Source organism: Tachyglossus aculeatus, chromosome 13, assembly GCF_015852505.1.
Source record: "Tachyglossus aculeatus isolate mTacAcu1 chromosome 13, mTacAcu1.pri, whole genome shotgun sequence".
Lineage (NCBI taxonomy): Eukaryota > Metazoa > Chordata > Mammalia > Monotremata > Tachyglossidae > Tachyglossus > Tachyglossus aculeatus.
In genome coordinates, this window is record NC_052078.1 from 5,309,921 (window position 1) to 5,327,889 (window position 17,969).

The window sequence follows — 17,969 nt, forward strand, 5'->3', positions numbered from 1 at the left end:
TCAATAGCACCTGCATACCCATTTCAATATTGTTGGGTGAATTCATATTACTGCTCATGAGGTGCATTAAAAGAGTTCTCTGCTCCTCCTTACCCTGTCCTCATCCAATGGATTTCCCATTTCTTAAGTTTAATAGTATCTTGCAAGAAGTGCTTAGTCCAGAACGTTTTTCAGTAAGTAGAGGGCCCTGCTGGTTGTTTCTTTAATAGGGCTTTTGCTGCTGAGCAGCTTAATTTACTTGGTCATCTGTATAACTTTATGATTTCGTATTTTTATCCAGGCGCCCTAGCCAATATAGGCACACTCTGGATAAATATCTGGAAAAAATTTCCAGCAACAGGAGAAGGAAAATTTGTCTGTCCTGAAAACATAATACTGTTTTTCATAAAGCACACATAAGGTAGAGTTAAAGCTTAAGGTGCCCTATAAATAGCTACATTTCAAAACTAAACCCAGTTTGCAGTTTACATTTGTCATCCCCACTCCTCAGGCTGGTTGGGGAGTGCATGGGGAAATCTCTGAAGGGCAAGATAAAAAGAGGCAGGGTTAAAGGTGGCGTGCTTCATTCATTCAATCGTATTTACTGAACGCTTACTGTGTGCAGAGCACCGTACTAAGCGCTTGGGAAGTACAAATCGGCAACATACAGAGATGGTCCCTACCCAACAAGGGGCTTACAGTCTAGAAAGGGGAGACAGACAACAACAGAGAACAAGTAAACAGGCTTCAAGCACTGATGGGTGGGGGGTGCCGGGGAATTGCTACCACTGATTTGGGCACTGCCCTATTTTCATGAACAGACGTGCAGGGATAGTCATCATCATCATCATCATCAATCGTGTTTGTTGAGCACTTACTGCGTGCAGAGCACTGTACTAAGCGCTTGGGAAGTACAAGTTGGTAACATATAGAGACAGTCCCTACCCAGCAGTGGGCTCACAGTCTAAAAGGGGGAGACAGAGAACAAAACCAAACACACTAACAAAATAAAATAAATAGAATAGATATGTACAAGTAAAATAGAGTAATAAATATGTACAAACATATATACATATATACAGGTGATAATAAAGGTGTGCTCTCTCGCACGTGCAACCACATACCTGGATGCAGTTTCACCACAGGCTGTATCATCCTTGAATTTAAGGGGACCTCTACTACTAGGTGGTAATAAATGACTTAGCATTATTTATTTTTATTTATCTTACTGTCTCTCCCTCCAAACTGAAAGCTCATTGTGGGAGAGGAATAAGCCTACCAACTCTGTTATATTGTACTCAAAGCGCTTAGCACAGTACTCTGCACACAGTAAGTACTCAATAAAGACTGACTGACTGCCAACATAAATTAGGTAGCTCATACTATTCAAATTAAATGTTCTCACATTTTCTACAATGCTAATAAATTTAAGACAAATTAATTATCTCTTCCAGTTGCTGCCAATTATGACAGCCAACAAACTGAATCAATGATACTTATGCCCTAGCTAATGAAGACACACTATTGTTTTTCCTTTAAAATAAATCCATGCATGGCTTCAGTTTAAGCCTATATTTTCCACAGTATTTGTTCAAACTCTCCTGCTAGATAATCAGGGCTATTTACGGCTGCAGAATTCAGAAAGGTTAATTTCTCTTGAGGCAATGAAACCTTAGAAAATGACATTTAATTAAAGTCTTTCGCAGTCGCATACAAATAATGGTCACATTAGCCAAAGAATTCTTAACAAGTTAATGACTCTTCTAATTATGACAAGAAACTGGAAGCAGCGTGTTGCTACTCAAGCACATTATGAAAAAATTATTTCAAATAATTTCAACTGGAGAGCACTCACCTTAATGCTGACACAGTAAGGATGGTAGCACTGTCCGCACTGAGAACAAGCAAGTAGCCTTCCTTCCGCACCCTGGCCAAAGCTTCCACACACCACGCACATGTCCTGGCATCAAAATAAATGAATAAAACTCATTTGTTTTTCCCCACTTAAGAGCAGAAAAGTCAACTCCGACAGCATGAAGTTAAATGAAAATTTGGAGGGAAAAATTAGAAAATATAATGGGATAAAGGTCAGGAACAGCACAATGACAATCCAACCTGATGTAAAGTGAACTTGTCGCTGCTAGAAAATAGGACGACTGTATTATGCATGGAATTTTCCTCTTCGTCCTTACTGGATGACATATCCATATTAGTGACCTATAAAACAGTGAGGGATACATCCATGAGCATATTTTCAGCATTCAATCTCATTCACACAGAACTTTTAATGGAAATGACTTTGAGAAGATGCACATGGAATTACAGAGGAATCAAGTTTTCCTCACGTGAACATGCTTTTGGTTTAAAACTATTCATCCAAGCATAACATCTACTTGCTTTCCTGAGCAGTTATTAATAATATATCTTTCCACTTGCCGACAACAACTCGGGAAAAAATTCCTGCCCACCTCACCTCATTTCCTTCCAGGACCAGCTCGATAGACTGTTCCAAGGGAAGCACATTTCTGGACATCTGTCATGCTAATGTACACATATATATATCAGATAGTGCTGAGAAAGGCTAAAAGACCTGTGCCTGAACACAGTAGGGGCTCAATATCTTTGACTGGCAAGATATGCTCTTCTGAAAGAGTACCTGAGCATTTCAAGTCAGCTGTTTGTACTGAGTTGAAACTGAGTCACTGCCATGATTTCCTAACAATTTTGGAAGCCTCTGATGAAGCACTACAATTAACAGAGCTGTTCACGTTGGAAATTGTACATAGGGTCAGGCAAATTGGAGGATGTGTGGCCTGGTGGGAAGAGCACGGGCCTGGGAATCAGAGGACCTGGGTTCTAATTCCAGCTCCAACATTAGTCTGCTGCGCCACCTTGGGCGAGTCACAACTTCTCTGTGCCTCACGGTTTCCCCATCTGTAAAATGGGGATTCCCTCCTACTCAGACTGCGAGCCCCATATGGGACTGGGACCATGTCCAACCTGATGGATTTGTATCCTCCCCAGAGCTTGTACACTGCTTGACACCTAGTAAGTGTTTAACATAATTATTATTATTACCATTATTCAAGCACTTACTACAGTGTTCTGCACTATGATACTGGGAAAATGAACATATGCATCCCTAAAAATTCTCTCAAGGATTATCATCTCTACCACAGTCCAGGGTAAACATTTTCAGGTCTGCGGGGTAGCTCACCTACAGAGTTCCAGGACCTCACGTGAGGAAAGCCATGTTTTAGTTGGGTCCCCCCACGTCTCAGCAGGATCTGCAGCTCATGACCTAAATCTACCTTCCCCTATCCTTTTCCCTCTGAAAGTTCTTGCATGACTTGAACCACTCTAGAGTTTGAGAATTTTATTTTCCCAGCAAAACCCCTATTCTCCTAAAACCTTCTCCCAGGGCTCCGATCCACTTAAAAAAACCCAACAATAACCTAATCATCCTTACCCCTGGAACAACAACGGTTCCAATTCCATTTTTCAGTTTTGATCTGCCTCTGCCACCACGTCCCGAGAGTCCTGCGCCTCGTGGTCTCCGTTTCCCGGGAAATCCCGATCCTCGACCCTATTTTAACATTTTAAAAAAACACCACAATGACCGATTTGAGACACGGGCAAGCTTAAGATGACCTTACTTAAAATGTTCTATGAAGGGGAAGTGGCACAATGGTTGCAGAAAGTGAAAAAGCAACTCTATTTGAGCTCTTCATCCAATGATTAAGGTGACATGGCTGACCATGAGATTTAATTAATAAGACCAATGTGTGACAGACAAACCCTTCCACACTATGTAACACTGAGACACTAAGTTTGATCCTTGTTTTCTAAATTAAATTTGGCTACAATGCACTACTGCTCAAGGACCTATGTGCCCAACACAAATAGGTATACCTATTTACATGTTGTTGAAATCATTAGAAGGCCTCAGTTGAGAAGAATAACAAAAGTGACTTGATGGCTTTAGACTGTAAGCCCGTTGTAGGCAGAGATTGTCTCTCTTTATTGCTGAATTGTACTTTCCAACAGTGCTCTGCACACAGTATGCGCTCAATAAATATGACAATGAATGAATGACTGAATGAATGAATTTCAACTGGGGAAATACCTACTTTCAAGTCAAATTCTTGGATCACAACAGTAAGGTTATTTACCTTTCAATACGACATCTGCCAATATATACGCTCCTCAGAAAAGTGCGGGGGCAATATATAAATATTTTATAATGTTTGATTACCTACAATGACATGGTGCTTGTCTGAATTTAGGATTAAACTCATCAATAACTCATTTATTCCAATGTAAACATATTTCGCTCACGTTTCATGTAATAAATATTATGGTGGCATAAAAAATTTCAATCAGTGCTAATAACCCAATATAAAAATGAAAAGTTAGCATTACTAGAGACGCAAGAATATTACATTACTTGAAATCAATATTTCCCTAATGCTTATTTTATATTATTATTTTATTTTATTAACAAGTTTCTTCTTTGTTAGCATCTAACATCGTAGTTCCTTCGTTTCTATATGGAAAACTAAATTTCACATGGAAATACATACAGGTGCTCATTAATCAAACCTAAAAATATTGTGCATTTCTTAGCTAAATACTTTCATTCTGAGCTTCTTGACCCTGGAGCAGTCATTACTAAATTCGAGCTGCCTTTTTACGGCTAGCATTCTGCTGGGCGGTTCTTTTTTTTTTAAAATACACTAAACCATATGAATACAATAAGGGAAGCGGCATTCCAAGCCCCCCAGTAAAAATGGTCACGGAAATGATTTTGCTTTATAACATAATAAATTTAGTTCTCCCTTTATTTGGAGGGCAGGCAAGATCTGGGCAAGATATGGGGCTGTGTGGGACAAAGGTGTCAAACCAAGCACATAATGGGGATAGGAAAAAGGGAGTAGAAAGAAAGGGGCGGCAAGGCATAATGGATACAGCAAGGGCCTGGGATTTAGAAGGTCATGGGTTCTAATCCCGGCTCCACCACTTGTCTGCTGGGTGACCATGGGCAACTCACTTTACTTCTCTGGGCTTCAGTTACCTCATCTGTAAAATGGGGATTGAGACTGTGCGCCCCGAGTGGGAGAGGGACTGCGTCCAACCCGATTTGCTTGTATCTACCCCAGCGCTTAGTAGAGTGCCTGGCACATAGTAAGCACTTAACAAATACCATAATAATAATTATTATTATTAAAAGGAGAGAGCATGGAAGCCACAGTACACATGGATATGTATAATCAATTGTACCATAATGTATTTATTTTTACAGCCCTCCTGACCCTTATTGATTTTATCCTTATTCATTCTCCTACTCCCACTATTAATCAGTAAATTCATTCAATCGCATTTACGGAGTGCTTATTTAAATCATCTTGGACTGTCTCCTTTGTTAGATTAGAAGCTCCTTGAAGGCAGAGAACACGTGCTTTGTGCCTGCTGTATTCTCCTAAGAGCCTAATGGAGTGCTCTGCACCCGAAAAGCACTCAAATGCTACAGCAGCAGGAGACTCAACCAAGCGATGGTATTTACTGAGTGCTTACTGTGGGCAGAGCATCAGCTGAAAAGAGTGACCCCAACAAAGTTTGGGAAAGAACAGGCAGGGAGGCTGATGGAGGGCTTGCTTGTGCTAGGACCTGGCTCTGCTGACTTCTCCCTAGCTCCGCACTGAGTTGGGAGAGCGCGCCTCTTCACTGGGCCTCTCTCTTTTTTTAATAGCATTTGTTAAGCGCTTACTAGGTGCCAGGAACTGTACTAAGTGCTAGGGTAGACACAAGATCATCAGGTTGCCATGTCCCACCTGGGGATCACGGCTTTAATCCCCATTTGACAGATGAGGTAACTGAGGCACAGAGAAGTTAAGTGGCTTGACCACGGTCACACAGCAGACATGGGGCTCCCAAGCCTGCGTTTTTTCCATGAGGCCAGGCTGCTTGTCCAATGCCCTCCAGTCACCACACCTCTGCTAAGCTCCAGTGGAACTGGTCGATCAATGGTATTTATTGAGCGCTTAATGTGTGCTGAACACTGAACTAAGCGCTCGGGAGAGTCCAATATAATCGAGTCGGTAGACAACGGTCTATGTTCACGATGCACTTACAGTCTCCAACCTTTCTGCTCCCGTGGAAGCAACGCTATCAACTTTGTCGGTTCAGAACCTCCTGGCCCACGGTATCATCAATCGTATTTATTGAGCGCTTACTGTGTGTGCAGAGCACATTTCACGGTATGAAACCGACACATTCGCCACATCAAATATACGGGATGCAGGGCTGTGGGTGTAAGCTTTAAGCTTCAGGGGCTCCCTCCTATCATACAGCGTAGCCAAAACATGGGAGAATGGAGCCCCAGAACGCCTACCCTCTTCATTCTAGACACAGTATTAATTTGGTAAATACAAATGCCGGGAATTCCATATATTTTACCAGGAAAATGAATGTGAAATTCAAATTTAGCGGGTTAAAGTCTTAAGTTCTAGTACAGCGCATTCCAGAAAGAAAAAGCATACACAAACATAAAGGCAATTTTATTTACCACTTTGATGCTCCAAATGGCACTGCCAGGAAGCTGTCTGGGTTTAAAAATGTCCCGACCATCTGAAATGTCTGGGGACCAGGAAGGTGGGCTCACTGTATTATTGGTACTCCAAGCCCCCTAGGATATGGCAGGTGAGAAAATAGATGTATAAAACTCAGCAACATAAAAAAAAAAAAATCAAAGCCAGCAACTAAAGATTTCAGAACAGCAAAAGCAGATGCAGACGTATGGAAATTTAGGACAAATTGCTTTAAAGAGGGATCAGTTCAATTTACTGTTTTCAGTTACTTTCTACTAAAATAATGTTTTACCACTACTTCATATAAAAGAATGTTTCTCACTCACAGAGAATGACCACAGACAACACACTAGAAAATATAGCTGATTGACAACACTATCAATGAGCTGAAAATTGAACATATATGCCTCAATCTTGATTTTTAAAAAGCCAGTTGGACAGTATTCTAGGGTTGTGGAACATCACAGTGCTTTCCTTTCCTAAATTTCACTCTACAGCAAAGGGGGAATGGATTGCCTTCCAGCATTTACATTACAATCAAAATCAACAGGCAAAAGGCAATCAAAAGAGAAGCACTAACTACCAGTAAGAACTATCTTTAAGGTGGATATATAATAGGATTATGATAAATGCACCTAGATCCAACAAGGTTACTTTAATTCAGTATCTGACACGTCAATACCCTAATACTGTGCAAGGAAAAATTAGGGACGGGAATAACTGCGCTGGATTTAGATAAGTGGAGCTAATTTGAGAATATCCAAAAACAAGTGCTTTTAGAAGGCAAAATGTCCTAAATTTGCAAAATAAAATGCCTAAAAAAAGGCTGACAAACTGAATCCAGGAGTTCACTGGAAGTCTTTTGGAAAACAGAACTACTTAAGTGAAACAACTTATGAAAATGTCAAATTAGCTTCCAAAACAACTAATCCAAAAGTAGAAACTAAGCATAAATAAAATGTTTACTCTACAAATATCACATAGACCTTTAAAATAAAATGCAAAACAACATCAAGCAATAAAATGATCCAAAAGGACGTTCTTATAACTAACAATTCACTCATGTGTTCTCTCCTTAATAATTCTGAAAATTCAAATACACTGAGTAATGAAACCTTGGTCATAAGCATTGAACACTTACTTACCGGTGATGCAAAATTACAGTTAGCGTTATTTTTTGTCATATACCTAGAAATATATATCCCATTTAGATGGAAGGTCCTCTGCTAGAGTGTAGGCTCCTCCACTAGACTGAGGGCAGGTCTCTTGGCTTCTTTATTGTCCTCTCCCAAGTGTTCAGTACAGTGCTATGCACTGAGTTAGTGCTCAAAAAAAAATACCACTGACTGATTACACCCATTTAACTAATTTCTGACAAGATTAATCAGATACTGCTTCAGCTTTAAAAAGGGGCATAAAATATCAGCAGCAAACTGGGATAACAATAATGATATGCAATTTCTATTTCACAACAGCCTCCACTGCAAAACTATTCTTTCTATTTGCCTTTAACTTTTCCTGAATCTCCTGCTGAAGCAACAATGTCTAAAGAAAAAGAACACAGGTCAGAGTTCTCTCATCTTTAAAATGGGGTTTAAATCTTACTCCCTCTGACTTTTGTGAACCCCACATGTGACAGCGACTCTGTCCAACTTGATTATCTTGTATCTACTCCGGGGCTTGGTACTGTGCTTGGCACTAGTAACAACTTAAAGTACCATTAAAAAAAAAAAAGAAGTCCCAGGTCCCCCACTGGGCTGCTCTATGACCTTGAATAAGTCGTCTAAGGTCTCAGGGACTCATTTTTCCCTTCTGTAAAATGGGGATAAACTAGATCGTGAGCCCTATGTGGGATTGGGACTAGATCCAACTTCATAATTTTTGCATCTATGCCACGTTTAGCACATGGTAAATGCTTAATAAATGTTATAATTATCTCCCTGCAAAAACCAGGGAAAACACATAACTCCAAATATTATCTAAAGCTATTGTTAAAGCTTATTCTATATACTAAATAATTCCATGAAAACAATCCTCTAGTGATCAAGCTCCAGAGTCTAAGTTGTATGGCTTTGGGAAAAGTTTCCCACTGGACAATACCTAAAAATTTCCTGTAATCTGGATGTCTATGAGGACAATCATCACACTTCCTCTAAGTATCCACTGGCGATCACATCCAAGACAGAATACTACTGGTGTGACCTACTGCATCTACTCTAACAATGCAGTCTTCACACTCGACATGAACGACTTTCAGAAAACCGTGATAATTAGTGTGTTTTCAAATTAACGTTTACAACTGTAATAATTTAGAATAAATTCTATTATGTCCAATTTTCAAGGAACTAAATAAAAATCATGGTACTAATTAGGTACTTCGACAAACAGGAAATCGTAATTTTGCAGCACATTCTTAAACCTACAAAATGAAACAGCACAGCTGCAACTAAATTATAAGAAAAAGATAAAACATCAACAAAGGTCAGAGCTTACCAAATCATCAGCGACTGTTTAGCAACTGAAGGCTTTCGTACACTCTTAGTACAAAAGGCTTCTCTATATAATGCAAATAATTCATTGAACTCAATTTAATATTTTGACTACTTTTCTAAAATTCCTCAGAAATAAAACACAGAAATGGGGTGGATAAATAATCACAATACTCCCTTTAAAATGAAACTGTTGACAATCAATTAACTTGATCGGATGCCTTAGAATTACTCATCACTGGCAACGGAACACATTCATTACCTCCTCACACACAGACATGTGTAACTAAATGAAGCCCAAATTGGAAAGAAGGAAATAAACTGATTTGATGATTACTTAAGTTAGATGCTTTCACATCCACTGGATTTGATGATTTCTCCCTTAGGGTTATTTAAATATTTGGTTACATTAACAGCACCACCTCTAGTTGTTATGGAAAACTGAACAGTTCATTAAAAATGAGCTGGAGTGGTGAACTAAAGTAGAGAATAAGGTTTAATAAAGACAAATACTGGGTAAAACACATTTCTTCCCTGCTTTTCTACCTCACAGACATGACTAGTTGAAAGTCATATGAACGAACTATTTTTTAATTGTGCTTTTTGGACAATTCTTATTATGTGACACTGTTCTATGCCCTGGAGTAGATACTAGATTATCCAATTGGACACTGGCAAGGCAATCTCACATGCTGCCAACTTGTACTTCCCAAGCGCTTAGTACAGTGCTCTGCACACAGTAAGCGCTCAATAAATACGATTGATGATGATGATGACATGGGGCTTTCAAAGCAAGACCAAGACAGGGACCTTATTTCTTCTTTAATATGAGCAGTCGGGGCTCAATCTCAGTCTTAAATCCTTATTTACGGTTATGACGACGGTGACCATGTTTAGGATGCCAAAGTTTTGCAGTGCAGTGGGGTATTTATGATTCATAATCATTTCCTGAGCAGCAGCTAAGGGCATAGTAATGCCTTATAGGAAAGTCTTCAAAGGCGTCTTAATTAAAACTAATGTACAATTACTATATTGCTGAGGATTTTTTTTAATCAACTCACTGATCTGACAAAGGGATCAGTATTTACTTTCTAGTTACAGTTCAATAAAAATAAATCCTAACAGTGCTTCCTTTTCACACTTAAAATTTGCTTTCATTATTTGGAAAGGGAAATTGCCTTGCTGTAATTGAAGTATTACAAATGCTGCTATCCTCTGCAGAACATCACTCTAGAGGCCTGGTTTCTCTCTCCCAGGAATGCATTAAAAAAAGTCATACACTAAAATTTCGAACCCTTCATTTGAGACTGTCATTGCACTGCCTCAGTGGGGAGCAAGTATTTTATAACCTTCATTTAACTTTGAATGAAATTATTTAAAGTCACGAAAATAAAAACGGAAGCTGTAATTCTCAGACAAAGGAGGCACAGGGGGTGATAGTTTGATCTAATTGGATGGCTATTTTTAGAAATCTCTTAATTGCAGAGAAGCAATTCCCCCTTCTCCAAAAGAGACACCAACTTCTGAAAAGATCTAAAAGCAAATATTTGAAGGAAATTAAAAGTTGGTGGGGGGGACCTTGGGGGAAGGGGAAGAGCGATGGTAAGGACAGAAAAGGGAGGAAACGCTCATTCAAGAATATTCAGAAAATTCTCAAGTATTAGGGGGTATAAAGCGAAGAAAAAAAAAATCCAAATTAGGATGAAGAACTTCCTCACCCCCAAAATTGTAACAAACTGTGTGGCATCGATCTAGAACCCCCAAGGAGTGGAGAGAAAAAATAAGAATAACCTGCATCTGGTCTTTTTAGTCGGAGGAAAAAAGATGACCAATTATGCTTAAGCTGAAATAGCATAAAAGTAAACGTGAATTTACTGAATAACTTTTCCATACCCTTTCAGAGGCATCATTTTTTCCTCACTCTCCTTCTGCCAAAAAAAGGTAAAATAGAATTCTGTTGTTTTTTCATGATGGTCTTCCCAGGATTTCTCAAATCTAGGTTTTGCAGGTGTTCGTGAGGGCTGTCTCCCTGTGACTCCATCAGCATTGCCGCTATCTGTAGCTTTTGTATCTACACTAAACATGCCCGAGATCCTCCCTTCAAGATGTGTTTGGTCTGCACCTTGTACTGGTGACATTTGGTAAAATGACACGGGTAAAAACTACACTGATGCTGATTTTTTTTTTTTAAATTATCTTTAATGGTATTTGTTAAACACTTACTATGGGTCAGGCACTGTATTAAGCCCTGGGGACAATACCAGCTAATAAGGCTGTCACAGTCCAGGTCTCACATGGGGCTCACAGTCTTAATCCCCTTTTACAGATGAGGCAACGCAGGCACAGAGACGTGAACTGACTTGCCCACTGTCACTCAGGAGACGTGGTGGTGCCGGGATTCGAACCCAGGTCCCTCTGACTTCCAAGCCCATGCTCTATCCACTAGACCGCACTGCTTATCTAATTCCTCAGCATTACTGGATTATTTCTCATCTGACATACTTCAGTTATGGTTAGGCTGGGCACCTGCAGTATGGTGCAGTTGGTGCTTGATTTAACTCTGGTGGATTTCAGCATTAATTCACTTTTGGAATAAATTCTGTACTATCCTTTATCTCAAACTGGCCGAGGATTTGGACTCTGACTTCTACCTGCTGCATACAGAAAGAAATGTAATGCAAACTTGCAGCTCATCTAAAATACCACACACCAATCTATATAAAGCACCTATCTAGCAACGGCTGGAGGGGCTGAGATTATATCTAGGGGGAAGAAGTGTCTGGCAAACAAGTACTCATGCTGTAACTGAAGATCAGTACTTCTCTGCAAGATTAATTTACCATCATCAGTCATCATCACTGGCATTTCTGGGCATCTCCTGTGTGCCGAGCACTGTACTAAGCTCTTGGGAGAGTACAATCCAAAACAGTTGGCAGATACATTCTCTGACCGCAACGAGCTTGCCAGTCCACGAATCAATTTCCTCATCTCTGTAGAGAAAGTGGCCTTTATAACAAGAAGAAAAATCATCCCTTGTCACCCTTTTTCCCCTTTTTGGGGATCAAACAAGAAAAGCTAAGTAAAATTCCTTCCAAACTGGCTAAAATTTTCACCAACACAAAAACACCTACACTAGTCAAAGAGAAAAAAAGAAATTAAAATTAAGGACAACCACTCCGTTGTCAGGATACTGGAAAGAGAAATCAGTGTAACTTTGGAATCTGTCTTATTTTCAGCTTGTTTCAATGTAATTTATACGTGTGGAAAATTTTCTAAGAACTAGTTGCTTTCGGTCTAGAGAATTAGATCAATCTGATGGTTGAATCTTTGAGATCTGATGAAACCTCACCAAAATAACCAAGTTCGGCATTCCTGTGAAATCCCACCAAATTCATAACAAAATTCCTATCAATTGGGCTAGAAAATGCCTCATTCTTCAATAGAGTAATATCTGTAATTCCCACTTCTTTAATCCAGAATTCACAATACTTTGGAACAGTTCTATTCCCTGGTAGCCACGCTTTGATCTAGTTATAGAACTCTTACTCTATCCAACAATTAACAGGCTCCAGACATCCTACAAGTGGCAGAAGACACGTCGCAACAGTCACTGGGAGGCAGGGAGGGGAAAGGGGGAAAAAAGATGGGGGGGGAAGGTCACTTGACTTGCCGGCAGATTTAGAAAGAAAATTAATATAAAGCAGACCAATAGAGACCCCAGGAAATTAAGCCTAAATTTAGCATATGCAGAGGGACACCCACAGGTCCACAGTACTGTAGTAATTTAGACTGATTTCCCCGACTGCGGTCCAAATTAATAAGGTTGCATTTACAGGAACAGTAGTGCGTTGGCAGAAGTGTTTGTAAGTAAAGGCCACATAAGGAAGGAATCCTTCGTGCCTACACTAGAAATTATTGCAAATGACTGTACAGATTCATATACACAATTATATTTGACGGAAAAGTTGCTATACAATATAGATTAGTGCTTAGTACAGTGCTTTTGCACACCGTAAGCGCTCAATAAATATGACAATGAATTATGACGGATGTACTACAAATCTTATTCATTGGAGTTTACTAAAAATCGCAGTCTGAGAGAATCTTAAAAGATAACTTCCTTTTAGACACTCAATTATATTTCAGATGAATCAGGGTTTGACACTTTATCACCTTACTTAAATTCCAATCCGTGAATATCACTGCTTTGCAAAGCACATTGAAAAAAATATTACTGCAATGAAGCCATAGGTATCTGACATATTTGGTCATCCCAATATATTAGCTTTTCATACATTTGCCAAAACTGACTTCCAAATGAAAGCTTGACCAATTTTAGTACCATGCAAAGGGAGCAGCTGTTTCTTTACTAACTTCAACAAAACACGCCTACCTGTTTCGACCTAGGACGACCTGGAGAAAATTTCCTTTTGGTAATAGCCGGTTTACCCATGCCAATTTTTGGAGTGACGGAGATATACGTTGTTGGCAGGACAATTCCAGCAGGAGACTTCAGTTTTGGAGGCTGACTGGGTGGCACTTCATGTGCAGAATGCAAATCTAGAGAAACCGCTGGAGAGGAAGAAACGCTTGTCTTGCTTCGATCTCCTGCTGAGGAAAATGATGAATCTGTCTCGGATGGTGATTTTGTGGGTTTGGCTCCCGTGGGAGAACAAACTTTTGCACAACTTGTATCGCCGGCAAGGAGGGTTTCAGTTTCCACTAAAGCAGCTGATGCTTCAGAGTTTGCACGGTTTTCAGCCCTTTCTGTTTCTTCTTGCCCTTTCTCTCTCTCCGACGGTTCCTTTTTGGGAAGAGAGGGCTCGTCACACAAGGACTCTGAGACATCTGACGCTGCAATGGTGGTCTCAGGTGTCAATTGTGGAGGCAACAATTCCTCTGTGGGGAGTCCTGCCCTAGGACCAGGCTGCAACAGCTGCGATTCCTCTCCTTGCAGGGTGCTTTTCTCCAGTACCGTAGCGTCCGTGCTTTCTGTCGTTTCCATGTTCCCCGTTGGACAGCTATCAGATACTTGGGTCACTTTGGGAGACATTTCCATGTCACCAGTATCATCTTGGTGAGCTATCTCAGTTTCCGGTGCAGAATTCTTGATTTCCTGGGAGGATTCTGTAAATGACGACACCAGAATAATGAATAAAATAGACACTTAACTGCCAGTACAGACACATTCCTCTTAAAATAAAGAAATTATAGGAGTGTTTAAGGAGATTCAGGTGATATCATCATCTGCCTATTTTATTATTGCCATAGCATGTTAACTGTTAATTACCCTCTGTGATGCCATCACCTTAGATCATTGCTAGTGTTATTGCTTCTGCATTTCAATTGTTAACTTCCTGCTGTGCTGTCATTTACCTTGCTGACCTCACCATGAACTATCAATTCCCCTGCTCCCAACTGCCATTCCCATTCCTCACCTTCCCCTTCCCCTCTCCCACCCAGCTTTTTCCCTCCCTTTCCCCTACCCAGGATCCCTCTGTACCAGCGCCGACCATCAACTCCTCCCTCCCAGCCCCCTCCCTCCCCTCCTCCCCACCCCACCCCATCCTCCTTTCTCATGGCCACCCCTCTTCCCACTCTCCCTGCCCAGGCCCCCGCCAACTCTTCCCAATCCAAACCCTCCCCTCCCTCCACAGCTGCTGCCAAGTGTGGCCTCTGGAACCCCCGCTCCATTATAGGTAGGCTCCCTTTCATCCTGGACCTACTCCTTTCCAGCTCTCTACTCCTCCTCACCCTAACTGAAACATAGCTGTCTCCGGATGACACAGTCTCTTCCGCTGCTCTCTCCAGTGGAGGCCTCTTCTTCTCCCACTCCCCCAGACTCACCGGAAAAGGAGGGGGTGTCGGTTTCCTTCTCGTCCCCCAATGTCGATTTCATACTATCCCTCCTCCCCCTTCACTTTCCTTCCCTTCCTTTGAAGCCCACATTATTCGCCTCTACCACCCCCTCCAGATTCTTGTAGCCATCACCTACCGCCCCCGCCCCGGGCCCCACTGCCAACTTCTTTAACGATTTTGACCCCATGTCCAAGACTGAACTCCTTATCTTCCCTCCCAAACCCTGCCCTCTCCCTGACTTTCCCATCACTGTTGATGGCAGTACCATCCTTCCCGTCTCACAAGCCTGCAACCCTGGCATCATCCTCGACTCTGCACTCTTGTTCACCCCTCACATCCTACCTGTCACCAAAAACTGCCGCTCTCACCTCCGCAACATCGCCAAGATCTGCCCTTTCCTCTCCATCCAAACCGCTACCCTGCTCGTTCCAGCTCTCATCCTATCCCGAATGGATGACTGCATCAGCCTCCTCTCTGATCTCCCATCCTCCTGTCTCTCCCCACTTCAATCTATACTTCACGCTGCTGCCCGGACCATCTTTGTGCAGAAATGCTCTGGGCATGGTACACCCCTCCTCAAAAATCTCCAGTGGCTTCCAATCAATCTACGCATCAGGCAAAAACTCTCACTCTCGGCTTCAAGACTGTCCATCACCTCGCCCCCTCCTACCTCACCTCCCTTCTTTTCTTCTACAGCCCAGCCCACACCCTCCACTCCTCTGCCGCTAACCTCCTCACTGGGCCTCGTTCTCACCTGTCCCACCTCCTCCCCCTGGCCTGGAATGCCCTCCCTCTGCACATCCGCCAAGCTACCTCTCTTCCTCCCTTCAAAGCCCTACCGAGAGCTCGCCTCCTCCGGGAGGCCTTCCCAAACTGAGCCCCCTCCTTCCTCTCCCCATCCCCCCACCCTACCTCCTTCCCCTCCCCACAGCACCTGTATATATGTTTGTACAGATTTATTACTCTATTTTACTTGTACATATTTACTATTCCATTTATTTTATTTTGTTAGTATGTTTTGTTTTGTTGTCTGTCTCCCCCTTCTAGACTGTGAGCCCGCTGTTGGGTAGGGACCGTCTCTATATGTTGCCAACTTGGACTTCCCAAGAGTTTAGCACAGTGCTCTGCACACAGTAAGTGCTCAATAAATACGATTGAATGAATGAATATTTCATGAAACTCCCAAACGGTTCAATTAATTGAACATAAGAATCATCTTGAACAAACCAACTTTTAAAACATAACTCTGGAATTCACAAAATAGAGCTTTGGGGGGCAAGGAGGTGGGGGGAGGGAATTCCAAAGACCTGTGCCTTCCACGGGAAGGTCTGAGCCTCTGATCCCACTAATCCCCTGAAAATTAATTCTTGGACTCATTAGCAGGGGAGTTTCCATTGACGATAACTGCTGTGAGAGCAGAGAAGGAAGCAGAAGGGAAATTGCTAAGGTAGTTAGTTTGGGGTGAAACAATGCAAGGATTTACATGTTAAAAATCAATCTCCACAAACAAACCAGAAACCTGCCACTTGAAAATATATGATTTATCGAGGTACCTCAGCTTGGGCAATTTATCTTAAACTTTCATATTCTATTGGAATAATGTAGACTGGCCAACTGAAGTCAGTGTAACAGAAGAAAGGACATAACTATTATACCAAATTAAACTGTGGGGGGATCATTATGGGCTCTTAGCTGATGGGGCTGAAGAATCTTTGAACTGGAAATCCAGTAATGGGAACACATCCATGAATTCACAGATCACAGAACCATTGAAGTGGGCTATTTTATTCTATTAATTATGATATGTGAGAGCCTTTATAATTTGTCTTCCTAAAAAGCAGTACCTCCACCTTACCTAAATTTGATAATTCGATAATTTTATGCATTCCTCTACAGGCATCATAAAGTATATTTCACGTCACTGCCAGAATTTGCTTAATAATGCTGCTAGCTATTTATATTAATGCCTATCTCCCCCTCTAGACTGCAAATTCACTGTGGGCAGGGAACATGTCCATCAACTTTGGTATACTGTACTCTCCCAAGTGCTTAGTAGAGTGCTCTGCACACAGTAAGCACTCAAATAATATTGATGATGATGATAATGACTGGCCCATTATTTCATAAAAATTCCTCATCTATATGTTGAATAGGAGGGATGAAAGAACTAAAACTTGGACTTTTGTGAAAGGGGGGAAGTAGGGAGTGTCCAGTGGGTGGAAGAGCAATGATACCCACATTACCCTCAAGGTGAGCAAGACTGTGGCCTAGGGGATGGAGCGCGGGACTGTGAATCAGCAGGTCCAGGATTTTGATACAGACTTTGCCTTGTCTGCCTTGTGACTTCAGGAAAGCCACTTAACTTCTCTGAACCTCAGTTACCTCCTCTGTAAAATGGGGATTAAGACCGTGAGCCCCATGTAGGACTGGGACCATGTCCAATCTGATGTGCTTGTTTTCACCCCAGGGCTTAGAAGGGTGCCTGGCACTCAGTAAGTGCTTAAACACCACAATTATTATAATTATTATTGTTATTAACCTTCAAGACAGATTAATGACGCAGCTATAAAGCAACCCCATCCATTCAGATCAAAATCTAAAACTCAGAAACACAGTATTTGTGAGCACTGAACTTTTCCATCATTTGTAAAAGCTCACTAATTTATAAACTACAGGGATGTTTCTAAACCATTAATCAGCAGTTAGTTTAATCAGTCTAACAAATAAAAGCTTTTTTTGTAATCCAATGTCTTTTTCTTGGATGATCCATCCCATCATCACAGTGATGTTTAGTGCATTAAACTGATCTTAGGGTTGAGAAAACTGGTATCAAATTCCAACCAAGCTAAATGATTTTGAACACACTCTGAAATAACCATAACTTAATGTTACGTAATTTAACCTCTATATGGGGGAAAAAACCAGTAGCCATAATTAGCAGGAAATTAAATACAAGAACTCAAATAATAACTAGCAATTTTAAGAACCTATCATTTGAGAATCCTGAGGCAATAACTAGGAATGAGAAAAATGAGAACATTTTGCAAAATACGCA

General features: G+C 41.1%; 1 protein-coding gene across 1 annotated transcript in view; it reads right to left on the reverse strand.

Moving 5' to 3' along the window:
- KMT2C (lysine methyltransferase 2C) overlaps positions 1 to 17,969 on the reverse strand; it is a 229,695-nt gene that overhangs the window by 81,088 nt on the left and 130,638 nt on the right. Inside the window, exons 14-18 of the mRNA XM_038755544.1 lie at positions 13,449 to 14,182; positions 6,545 to 6,664; positions 3,449 to 3,565; positions 2,095 to 2,196; positions 1,835 to 1,939 (exon numbers count right to left, since the gene is read on the reverse strand). Coding sequence (XP_038611472.1) covers positions 1,835 to 1,939; positions 2,095 to 2,196; positions 3,449 to 3,565; positions 6,545 to 6,664; positions 13,449 to 14,182 — 1,178 coding nt within the window. The remainder of the gene's footprint in view (positions 1 to 1,834; positions 1,940 to 2,094; positions 2,197 to 3,448; positions 3,566 to 6,544; positions 6,665 to 13,448; positions 14,183 to 17,969) is intronic.